Source organism: Varanus komodoensis, unplaced genomic scaffold (assembly GCF_004798865.1).
Source record: "Varanus komodoensis strain SLA01 unplaced genomic scaffold, ASM479886v1 scaffold6_1, whole genome shotgun sequence".
NCBI classification, from domain to species: Eukaryota; Metazoa; Chordata; class Lepidosauria; order Squamata; family Varanidae; genus Varanus; species Varanus komodoensis.
Window position 1 is genome coordinate 6602713 of NW_025336345.1, and position 12583 is coordinate 6615295.

Sequence of the window (12583 nt, forward strand, 5' to 3'; positions counted from 1 at the left end):
AAGTGTAACTGTCTTGCTAACCTTTTTAAAGTAAAGAGCATAATGACCCAATTTCAAAGTAACAACCTGCAGCCTTTTTTACCCTGGAAGATGCTGCCTCTTGTGTCCTCTCTAAATTTCCACTTTTATACATAATCCAAAAAATAAGCAGCAAGGAGATGTGCTAATAACAATTTAATGATGGAATTAGAATTTAAGGTTGTTGGATGGTATTACTAGCTAAGACACAGAAAATTAATCTTCACTCTGCTTCCTGAGTTCTTCCATCACTGGCTGAAGCTGGCCCATTGATGTTCTACTTTATCACATAATAAGATTGATCACAGCCTCTAAGATCATAGTCAATGGTTCCAGGAGGACACTGCAAACAAGCCCCTATTTCAAAGAATTTGAACAGTTTCTCATAAGGAACAATTATTATTCCTGAGCAAATAAAGGTGTTTTGCCTGTCTTCAAGAAGAAACTGGTGTTCCTAGAGCCAGTACATATGGAAAAACAGGTCCAATGCTACATTGTTGGCTTAAATACAGATGGTAGTTCCTTCACTGCTGTTACCTAGCTGCACAACAGCATTAACTGTTGTAAAGACTGGATTAAAAAAAACTTTGTGCTAAAACAGATTATCTTTTCTGTGCTGTTCACACTCCTTTTTTTCAGTCTTAATCCAAGGTAGCAGTTTTGTTCAAAGTTTAGTAATAAAAAAGCAAAAGGAGCTGACGGCCATTCCAGAAAGACTTGAGGCACAACTTTGCCTCATTCTGTTGGCTAGTTGACACACTTCATGTTATGTTGCATTGGAAAAAAGGAATGTAGTGAAAAGCGCCAGTAAAGCAACCCTAACATTCTGTTGTATAGAAATAGACCTACTCATCTTCCACTGAGATCATACTAGTAAGAGAAGGAGGTCAGAGTGGATTCAGTTCACTCAGTATGCAGTCTGAGCCACTAACCTTTGACAGGTGCAGTGCCATAGTTATTCCCAAAAATGGGTCTATCAGCATTCAGCCCTCCAAAGAAAACAGAACTGAATTCAGAACTCCCCCTAAAGTGGCACTCCTCAAAGGAAAAAGCCAAACTCCAGGGGGTTACCACTCAACTCAGGCCACCTTAGGGAAGCACGTATACTTTAAGGTGTAATATTAGACAAGTTCAGTGGTGACACGCGGCGTGTTGGAGTGTTGTTGGCAGAAAGCGAAGAAGGAAGTAAGAAGGGTGTGCCAATCTCTGTAGATGATGTCTCCCCCTGATTTCTTAACTGTAAGATCTGCCGCAAGAGGGCCTTCCCTTCTTCTCTTGTCTGAAAGAGAGCAAGCAAAACTAGAATGAGCAAAACCAGCAACCTGGTTTACATGGTTTAATTCATAGGTTGCTAGAGGTCACACAAGTATTGTTCTGCATCACACAGAATTTGTGAGCGCTTGCCACTTCTGCCTTGTTTCTGAAGTATAACACCATCCGGGCATCTGCTCTTAGATTGTTGGTTGAAAAATCAGAACCTGAAACTTTGAGTTGTTGCGGGAGATTCAGTTCACAGTTTTAATGCAACAATGAACCAATGGCTAAAATTCTGAATGGTTCTTCCTCAACAACCTACAGTGCTAGGTTCAGACTCTGAAGCATGTTTTGTAAATCAGAAACAGCAGAACAATGAATGATCATAAAGCATCTAGGCTGGTTCCCCATGCAGCTTCAATAACTCATGGCCTTTTTGTTTTATGTGAATTGGGTCAGTGTGATGATATTTAGAAAATTTCACATGTTCCTGAGAACAGTCCAGCCATGCTGAAATGCTGCCCAACGTACTGTACAATGTAACATTTCCCCATGCCCCAAAAACAAGGTCTAGTTGGAGCAGTAAGAAGCAACTGCTACTTTGATTATAATTTGAGCGAGTTTTTTTAAAGTGTTCAGTTGAGATGTTTGAGGCAACACATTAAGGACTGAACTTCTGAAAAAATACTGTATGACCCCAGGAGCTTTCAAAACAGTATTTTTTTTACTATTTCAAGCTAAGGTGGCATATTTATCAGTCTGTTTATAGCTAGGCACAACACCTTTGAGGATGCTTCCAGTAATGAATACATTTCTGCCCTCACCACATGCAAATGTATTTTTATTTTTCGATTTATATCCTGCCTTTTTCCTACAAAGGGCTCAAGGCAGCTTACATCATTCTCCTCCTCCATCTTATCCCCACAACAACAACCCTGTGGGGTAGGTTGGGCTGAGAGCCTGTGACTGGCCCAAAATCACCCAGTTGGCTCCATGGCTGAGCGGGGACTAGAACCCAGATCCTCTGAGTCCCAGTCCCAGGCTCTTAACCACTACACCACACAGGCTCAAATGAGATTTACATATATAATTGAGAGTGGCCCAAAGGTGGTAGCAACCCTGTCCCACACAGGAAGAATGAGAAAGCAGGCATTAGGCCCCAGCAAAAGAGTGTTGCCAATGGGCTGGTTACTCACATCATTGAATGCACAGCATTTCTGAGCACAGGCTGAAGCTTCATCCCAAAGTTTACACTTGAAATAGTACTGAGCCAGGTAGCGGAAGGCGGTGCTCACTTCCAGGTGCTCCACTATTTCCTAGAATAGGATAAAGGTCTTTAGGAAGTGGCTGTATATCTTCTTTTACTCCTCAAGTCACATGGAATTGACTTACCCCACAGGAATAGATATCTTGGATGTATTTGATATAGCACTGAGCAGCTTGCTCTGATTCATTCAACTGTTCATGAAGTCTGGAAAAGAAGAAATAAGATAAAAGGATGTCCTTGGCTAAAGGGTGCAAAGACAACCACAAGAGCAGGAAGTATTTGTTATCCACTACAAGCCTTTGAGCGTGGAACTAATACCTTCCAAATACCTTACAGTATATTATCAGACTGAAATCATGATTATCATGATACCAGTTTTGGGTATCTCAATCATGATTTGCATTTCTAGGGTAAAAGAACCATTACTAAATGCTTTGATGCCTGTGCTTGCCACTTTTTCCAGGGGTCATTTGCATAACATTAGGGAAATGCCCATGCTGATATTACTACTGACCTATTGATAGTATTGCTGACCTATTGGGAAAGCCCAAGACAATTAGAAAGTAAAAACATTAGTCATTACTCACTTGGCTAGTTTCACAAGTGCCATTTTTTCTACATCTCCTACTGCATACGCTCGCCAATAACACTGTGAAGAAAGAATAGTTAAATGAATTGAAGTGTATAAATCCAGAACCAGGGGCAAAATGCATACTATTAACCATTTCCCCCTCTGGCAGAGGTGGACAAATTAGATAAAGCATACCAAAGATGTGATGATTTTTTTAGGTGGTGTAATTCCAGTACAAACAGGTCCAAGCATTTAAGTGACACGTCTTCTTTTTAGGATAGATTTAGGACTGCAGGTGGCTAAAACAATTTGAAGGACTGATCCTCATTATTATAAAACCCATGGAAGTTAATGGACAAATGGAACATTTCCATTCTTGAAAATGCTCAGATCTTGCCATCCTTCTGCAATGCCTAACTGTCCCACTATATAAAGTACATTCATCAGTCCAGTATCAAAAGAAGCTGCATGGAAAGAAGCAACATAAGCAAATCTCTGATTCAATCTAAATGAACCAGTTTCGATCCCTTTATCTGGTTCATGTTAGCCCAGAAACCCCTCCATTGTAAATCTGAGGCTTCTCATACCTTTTTGGCCTCTACTAGCTGATTTAATTTCTCATAACATTCTCCAAGTGCAACCAACATGCGGGAATCATTGGGTCTGTGAAAAACACAAAATAGCTAGCTGACAAAAAGACCCCACTAATTCAGATTCAAAAGCTGCCTTATTGAGGGCTAAGCTTCATCTCTGAATCCTTATTTGTTATACATCAAATAAGAATCTAGAATTTGGCATTTCAATTCTAGATTCAATTATGAGAATACTTCACTCTAGCTTCAAATCTTTATTTTAAACTGTCATTTTCTACCCAGCCCCTGAATTAGAGGAAGGGCAAACTCTGGCAACAATGGGGAGAAAACTAAGACCCATTGCTTTCTGCAACAATTATGATCAGATTCTTTTTAATTGATCATTGTAATCCCCTGACTATGGGAAATCCAGCAGAGGCTGCACTGAAATGCAAGATTTCATCATTTGCAGATACAGTGGTACCTTGGCTCAAGAACACCTCAGTTCACAACCAATTCGGGTCACAAACAGAAATTTCAGAAAAAAATTGCCTCAGTTCGCAAACACCGCATTGGGTGATGACCACGATTGTGGCCATGTTGCTGCACGAACATGATTGCAATCGCAGCTATCTCCCACCACCACCCCGAGTGCAATTGTGATCACACCCATCTTCCATGCACAAGCACAACCGCAGCCATCTCCCCAACACAAGCACGATCGCTATCGCACCATTATCGTTTGGATTCTCCCTCCAGGCAATAACCTCCCCCCCACCTAGGTTAGTTTTCTCTACTATACTGTACTTTGTTACTTTGTTGTTCTTTGTTACTTTGTTTCAAATTTTTGTGATTAAAAAAAATATTTACAGAATGGATTAACCTTATTTACACTGAACCCTGACTTGGCTCGCAACCAGTTTGGGTTGCGACCAGAGTCGTGGAACAGATTAAGTCCGTGAGCCGAGGTACCACTGTAAGTATGTCAATACATTATTTTTAAATGAATACTTCCAAATAAACAGTTTAAAGGTGTAATCCTGTGCATGTTTAGACTGAAAAAATACTACAACTCTTACCATTCCCTAGCTAGCATGACTTTTAGACAGAAAAAAAAAAAGAATTACTGTTTTCTGTCTAAATGTGCATATGACTGCAGCACAGTTCTTTTTCACCCATTACCCACTAATAATGACAGCTAGAAAAGAATTAGATGCAGAACAAGATAACTATGCTGGTTGCTTTACCTGAGCTGATGGGCTCGTCGATAATAATAGAGGCAGTAAAATGGCATCTTGAGGATTTCATATGTTTGCCCCAACCCATACCATGCTCTGTAGTCTCTTTTATTCACTTCAATGGCATGCCTATTAGAGGTGGGGAGAGATATAAAAATAATTTGAGAGTTTAAAAGATTAGCTACAACGGGAGATGAAACGCATATCTAAAGAATCATAACAATTTGCTTTGACAAAGAGGCTGGAAGCACACAAGCAGAGGTATGTGAGTGTGAAAGATAGGAGACTGACAGAGTAAATTAATGAATTAATAACTCAATTAATCCCCAGTTTGGAAGGCCCCCGCACATACCTATATGCTTGAATAGCTGCCGATGTGTTTTTCATTTCCATGTATTCATGCCCCATCAGGGTCCATGCTCCAAGATACCGAGGATTCAGCTTCAGTGCTCTTTGAAAATAGAGTGCTGCTTTCTCATGCTGTGAGCGCAAACTGTAGTAATTCCCTAAGAAAACACAAAATGGCTGTGAGCAAAAGGTAACCCAAGACTAGGCAACAACCATCCTCCTAAACAGTATCTGCTGTGAAAAAGGAGCAACTTATTCCCGCGTTCCCTCTTCAAGTGAACAAGAAAGGAGGTCTCTCACCAATTACACAGCAGGTCTCAACGCGGTACTTGTCAATCTCACATAGATTGTGGGCCAAATAGCTCAGTTCAGGTTTCATACCCTAGCATGAAGGCGATAAGCATGAGGAAAGGATGGAGAAAGAGGGCAATAAACTAGAAACAGTCTTGAAAACTACTGCATAAGGAAAGCAAGTGGAACAACATTTCAAGCCTCAGCTTTGGTCACTGGATTGTCAATCAGGCATTCCAATACGTTCCATAAATTTGTGTTTTGAAACTCTGGATCTTACCCACAAGCCCTCCAAAACTGCCACTGAATTATGGTTTACTGATGCATCTTTGCTGCCTGCTCCCAAGGGATCAAGCCAACAGGGACACAAGCATCAAACAAATCACAGGCAAAACCACTATGTAAATTAAGGAATGCAAACATGCTATCCTATGTTATTTTTTTAGTCCTCAAGAAGAATAGTGAGAGTGATTTGGGTTGTTAGGAAGTCATTAGCATTAAAAGCTATCAAACACTTTTGCAATTTCTTTGAACATTCTTCGAACTTAAAAGTTAGTTCCAGGAAGACTCAGTATACCTTTCCAGATATGTAAATGTTGAATGGTTCTGTTCGCCCCATTCCGTTTTCATTCATCTGTTTCTTCATTAAGGACGTTTTGCTACTGAATCAGTTATGGTACAAGGAAGTAGGGCATGATGGCTAGAGTGCTGCATTGGAACTAGGAGATCCAGGTCCTGGTCTTCACTCAGCGGTGAAGCTCTCTGGGTGACTTTGGGCCAGCCATTCACTCTCAGCCTAATCTACCTAACAGGGTCATGTTTCAATCACACCTATACTAGGGAGAAAGTCCCATTGAAAACATGCTTGAGAATTCTGCGTACATTTAATGCTTTAGAGATTTTAAAAGTTTCTGTAGAAACATTGTAAGATTGTGGGTAACGGAGTTCATATGATGCAATTTAGTAGGATATGGCTGAGAAAAAACTTACCCTGACATAGAGCAGATTAGAGAAGGTGTCCATATTTTCTATCCTGTAAGGGTCTTGTTTTCTTAGTTCATTGAAGATGGACAAAGCTTTATCAATATCTGAAGAAAAACACAGATGTTACAATAAACACTGAAGGAAACATAACTGGGGATTGCCCAAGCCTGAAAGCCTTCACTGACCTCGGATATTGTGATAGGCCACTGCAATCTGGGAGATGATGTATGTGCTCTTGGAAAATCCAGCATCAATAAGACTTTGATATTTCTGCAATGCTTCCTCAATCAGCTGCAGCTCTGTGTAGATGTGTGCCAGGAAGAACTCCTTCATCCAGGTATCTGGCAAGGACAGGAACTTCAGCTGGTAGCAACCACCAAACAGAAGAGGGACATACTTAGAGAAGAAGTCTGCAACAGCCCCCAATAACTACAGGAACATGGCATCAACTTTCTCCACCCATTCCCCTGAGTGGATCTTTGGAAAGGAGTAACATGTACATCTCTGGGTTCTAGGCAACTTCTTAAAATTTGCCAGCTAAACTGGAGTGCTTCTGAATTAGATTAGCAAGCACAGTATCAGCTCCAGAACAATGGAAATAACAACAGAAGAAAGCAAAGAGTGAAATTATTAACTCCAGTGTGAGAATCCCACAAATTACCATTTCTTTGTCGGTGATCAAGTTACAAAGTTCCAGCCAGGCCCCCCAGTGCAATGGCAAAACATGGGTTGCTTCAACAAACACATCGATGGCCTCTTTCACTAGATCCAACTTTCGCAACACAACTCCGTACCTGATGGGATGCAAAGAAAAAGAGAAACACTACAAAGGCAAGAGTCTATGCCATCACAATAAGGCAAAACTACTCAGAATACTGACTCGTCTTTTAGGAGCAGCACAATGACGCACGCTGCCCAAGTGTTTCACTTTGGTCCTCCAGTTGGAGGAAGGGACTAAATGAACCAGGAAACCTCCAGTGCTGATCTATTCAGTGTTATGTTTGAACAGGGATGCCTGGAATGTCACTGCCAGAGAATTAAGAGATCAGAAGGCAAGAACAGTCCCTCATTTCAGATTCCAGTTTCTTAGATCAACAAGCCAAGAATGATGGTTCAAGTGTAATGCCAAGCAAACCAACACTGGACATTTCCTGATTTGTTCAGCCAATCCTGCTAGCAAAGGAAGCTAAGCAAGTGTGATTGAGCAACCTGCACGAGAATATTGCTTATTACCCAAAACAAGAATTCACAGCAACTCTGGCTTATCATTTTATACAGTATGAACTGATCTACAATGTGATGAACAGCATACAAAGAATGAAAAAAGCCCTACATTTGTCACAATCATAGCTTCATACCTGGATGCAAATATATGACTATTCCCTATTTCATGTATCAGTTAAGCTCTTAGAAACTTACAGATAAAGACCAAATCCATCCAGCTCTCGGGCTTTGTGTTTCTTGCTAAGTTCTACCCGCAACTCTCTTAGAACCTCGTTCTTCACCTGTCCCTTCTCTAAAGGGCCTAAAAAGAGAGAGAAATCTGGCTTTAAATATGTTTGTCAGTTCTCTCCAACCAGCATAACATGAAAATGTGTGTAGAACTGGCTTATAATCTACTGTAATCAATACACAGATCAGAACTATTAAAGTTCTGCTTTGTAAGCCGTCCTGAGGCTTTTGCAAAGGACGGCATATAAATATCCTAAATAAATAAAGTTAAACTTAGGACAATCTTCTACCTGCCAAACCATTTAGTAATTTCGGTATCTAGCCTGCATGGATTAAGAATACCAGAGGTTGAGGTAGCAGCTAGATATAATGTATTTTATATTTCTAATCTCTGACAATTTCAGACATTCAAAATTTCCCAGACAAGAATAAAATACGCAGATCTGGCCAAATATACTTGGCTTTGTCTTAGCTGTGTAAGATGATACACAGCTACTTCATTTTTAGCTGTATGCTATCTCTGTCTTTTGGGACACTATACAGAACTTTTGTGATGCACATTTCTTATCATCTATGTGTGCTAAGAACAGCAGCTTTAGATCTGAAGAATGCTCAAACCAATACAATAAGATGTATGAGATACAGATCTAGCACATACTAGCTTTAATAATACTAATGTAGTATTATAAGCAGATATATATGCATTTAAGACAATTCAGTTGTAGAGTGACTGCTAGCAGCTAAAATATTTTAAATAAAACAACAACAAATAAATGGTATGGCAGGGCAAAGCAGGTTTGACATTTTCCCTGTGCAGTTTCTTCCAGACCAGCAGTCCTCAAACTTTTTCAATAGGGGGCCAGCTGAAAGGCTGCGGTGACTGTCGCAGGCCAGTGAGGTGGGGGTGCCGTCAGGCGTGCGGGCTCTGAGATCTCCCAGCAAGTCCAAAACCATGTCTGAGCGAGCAAGCCACCACCTCCCTCCCCACGCTGTGAGGCAGCGGCAAGCACACACGTACGGGAGGCAGGCGGTGGCTTGCTTGCTCGGAGACCATCGCTGAGTCACCGAGCGTGCGTGCGCGCGGCGAACAGCAGCGCGGGCCGGATGGATGGCCATGGCAGGCTGGATCCGTCCCGCGGCCGATAGTTTGAGGACTCATGTTCTAGCCTAAGAAAGTGCAAATCAAATGACAAAAATCAAACAAAGGCAGGTTTTGTTTTGGATTTCCTTACCCAGACTATCCACTGTCTCATCATCCTTCTTTTTTTCACCTGACTGCAAACAAACAAAAATTAATTTTAAGAACAGGTAATTTCATATTATACTATGTTCACATATTAACAGCAATTTTTCTGTTGTTCTAGAAGCAGAAAGGAAGCAATCCTCTTTCTAGATTTTACAGGATTTTTCTTGAAGACAAAAAATGGAACATTATACAGAAAAAGAGGCTGCTTCATCCTAATAGCTCACCAGATATCTGGAGTACATATATAGGAAATAGGCCTTCTGACTCTTGCAGCCCCGGAGAAAATAAGCAGCCCTGTCATATTCTTTCAGATCAAAGTAAGATTTAGCAAGAGTGTAAGCATCCAAATCACGAGCATCTTCCTAAGAAAAAGAGAACAGAATGTTGAATTCCAATGTAACTGATTTCTGAGACAATTCTTTTGGCAAGAAAATCTTCAGAAAAACAAAAGAACTGCTTTTCTTGAATGTCAGTTTTTCAAACATACCACACTAGAAGTCAACATATTAGACTGAAAACAGAGGTTCTCAAATTGTGTCAAACCCAAACCCCATTTTCTAATAAAGGTAGACTAAGCATATGGAGAAGAATAACTCTCATCCCTAGCCAGTTTATTCAGTTAAATTAAGGATCCTTTACTAACAGGACTGCATCCACAACCGTTCATAATTCAAATGCAAACAATTCAGCACTGAATATGCATACAAATGCATTTTATGTTAAATGTTTACCTTCCCCATCCCTTTCCTAAACAACTCTACAGTGAAGTAGAGATATGCAGTGCAATTCTATACATGTTTGCTCAGACATAAGCCACAATGAGACTGACACCCAGATAATCAAGAATAAGGATGCTACCAGATAGAGGGTTCTTAACACTAACAATTAGAAGATATTGTGAAGATATTCCATCCCTTTCTCCTTAACAAATTTTCTGTGGTAAGAAAAAGAACATAAGTAGCAGTGGAAAAACACAGGAGGGCTACACGTTGAAGATGTCATCTGGATCCCACATAACATTCCATGAATGAGCTATCGCTTTAGTACAATAAAAGTCTAATCTGGAAGCATCCTAGAACTGCAACCTCACAAACTAGTGTGCAGATCCAACACAAGGAAAGTTGTTTCTGGCAGCCTTAATGGATTTCAGAGTATTACATAGAAAATTCCCTTTCCTATCCATACCTCTGTCAGTGCAGGCGCAGGAGGCAGCTCATTCAAGGGCAGAGGGTCCAAGGCAAAAGCCAGTTCTGAAGCCCTGTAACAACCAAGTCCACTGCATCAGAATAAACACTATCTGGCACATGATCAACACGCACATTTGGATATGCCCCATCGCCACACTGCAGGCAGGCTGCACCCTGATATATCTGGCACTTTAAAGTGCATATTGTTCACAAATCCACTATGTTAGCAGGAACTTCTTCTTACGAATAGCACTGTGTCCCTTTCAAATGACACAGGCACCCAACCCACTTAAGGCCCGTACAATACTATTGCTCCAAAGCAGCTTTCCACAACCACCTGGGGCTGATAGGAATTGATGTGCGAAACTTCTAGAGGCCGCCTGGTTGAGGAAGGCCGCTCCAACGGTTCCACAGGATTCATGCACGCAGACCCCAGCTGCCACAGCCCGTTCCTCAGGACCACACACAGCCCCTCAGCCAGCAGCGTCCTTCTGTTTGCACAACCACCCACCGCAGGGCCAAGAACCTGCAGGACGCCATTTCGAGCCACTGCAGCCTCACCACTTCCCGCTGTGCTGCAGGCCACGTTCCCGGCTCCGCTCCGCTACGTCCAGTAGCTGCTTCTTGATCTCCCGCAGGTCGGAGAAATCCGCGCTTGCAAAGCTGGTGCCGACCATCACCGCGGCCGCCATCTTCCCAGAGTCACCAGCTCCGGCCAACCAGAGCCTGCAACTCTCCCCGGAGCGCGCCCGGGCTCCGATTGGACCACTCCCTTTGCGCGTCTTTCGTTCCCCGGCTAATGAAAGCAAGGGGAACAGAACGCTTGGACGGCGATTGGCTGAGAGTTGACAGAGCGGGGGGCGGGTAGGCGGGAGGGAAGCGGACGGCCGAGCGGGTGAAGTGCCTCCTCTGCTCGCTCCCTCCGGTAGAATGATGGGTGTGGTGGTGGGGCCAGTGCTCGCGCTTCGCCCTGTTCTGTGCCTTAGGTGGGGCTGCTAGGAACTGGCGCTCTTCTGGTGCAAAGCAGAAAGAAGAAAACAGTTCGTATGGGTAAAGCACGAATATTCCCTCAGTAGGTGCTTGGGATATTGTCGCCCGGCTTTAATTAGATTATGACGTGTATGTGCGCTGTTTCCCGACGATGAGGGACACACGACATAGCGTTTTTCTGGGTAACGAACGCGCGTTTTTAAACAATTGCTGCAACTTAGTCAGGTAAGCTAACTCAGACGCCTGGGTTCCCCCACGTCTCCTATGTTAGTATGCTCCCAGGAGTTAATAACATCACCCATAATTTACCTGCTCAGTTTCCAATGTGCTAGTTGCCATCATCTGCCAGCGATGCCTTTCTGTATTCTCATAAGCCAAACGAGCCAGTCTTTAAGCAAATGAATAAATGGACCTGAAGCGGACATCACAAAGGCAATATTCAAATACTGGAGAGAGACAAAGGATGCTGATCTTGAAGTGGCCATTTGGAAGCAAAGGAACTTGAAAAGGACTCTGTCATGCAGATTTGCTGATCTCAACAGCAGCTTCAATTTTATCCCATGCAACTTAAAACAAAATGCAAACACTATTTATACTGATTTGCCCACCAATATCTTGTTGGGCTATCAGCAACAATTGGTTTTGTGAATGGCTTCTGTTAATAACATAATTATCACTATTGATATTTAATTTCTCTCTGATCTGTTTATAGTCCCCTTCTGCATTGTGTGTGTATACACACATACACACACTCAGGATAACACTTCATGCTTGTCATGAAAAGGACTACAGTCCATGAAAGCTTAAGCTATAATAAATTAGTTCATCATTAAGGTTCTACAAGGTTCTGTTGTTTTTGCTTTCACTCTGGGCTTTTGAAAAACTGAATTATAAATGTTACAGGTAATACATTATCATTCTAGTAGTAATATAAATCCTTTTAGCAGAAAGGCCTGAGTTTAGTTAGTACATTTGTATGCAGATTGCCATGATGAATCTGGGGGAGAGAAAGGGGCAAAGAACTTTTTAGGTGGAAGTGCAGCCTTTGTATTGATGAAAATTTGTTACAAGAATGCTGGCTACCTTATTTTTTGGTGATAACTGCCAGCCACTCTAGGAGGTTTCAGAGTGGGCAAGGCTCTGCCCGGATGAGTCTGGATACTGT

General features: G+C 41.9%; 1 protein-coding gene across 1 annotated transcript; it reads right to left on the reverse strand.

Annotated features, from left to right (window-relative positions):
* Positions 1-159: 159 nt before the first annotated feature.
* On the reverse strand, positions 160-11126 carry CDC23 (cell division cycle 23). Its single transcript, XM_044451080.1, has 16 exons — positions 10990-11126; positions 10427-10499; positions 9466-9603; positions 9228-9270; positions 7963-8068; positions 7205-7337; positions 6729-6906; positions 6550-6647; positions 5569-5650; positions 5273-5426; positions 4930-5049; positions 3698-3773; positions 3127-3188; positions 2665-2743; positions 2469-2588; positions 160-1297 (listed from the first exon to the last, which is right to left on the reverse strand). The coding sequence occupies exons 1-16, from the start codon at positions 11118-11120 to the stop codon at positions 1127-1129; spliced, it is 1764 nt and encodes a 587-aa protein (XP_044307015.1). The 5' UTR covers positions 11121-11126; the 3' UTR covers positions 160-1126.
* Positions 11127-12583: the final 1457 nt, after the last annotated feature.

Excerpts from the sequence above, each read along its gene's own strand:
- CDC23 (XM_044451080.1), bottom strand. The coding sequence starts at position 11,120 with ATGGCGGCCGCGGTGATGGTCGGCACCAGCTTTGCAAGCGCGGATTTC. Across the intron at positions 6,648-6,728 it reads GGCCTATCACAATATCCGAG|ATATTGATAAAGCTTTGTCC; the intron begins GTCAGTGAAGGC and ends GTTTTTCTTCAG. Across the intron at positions 5,651-6,549 it reads CTAATCTGCTCTATGTCAGG|GGTATGAAACCTGAACTGAG; the intron begins GTAAGTTTTTTC and ends CCTTCATGCTAG.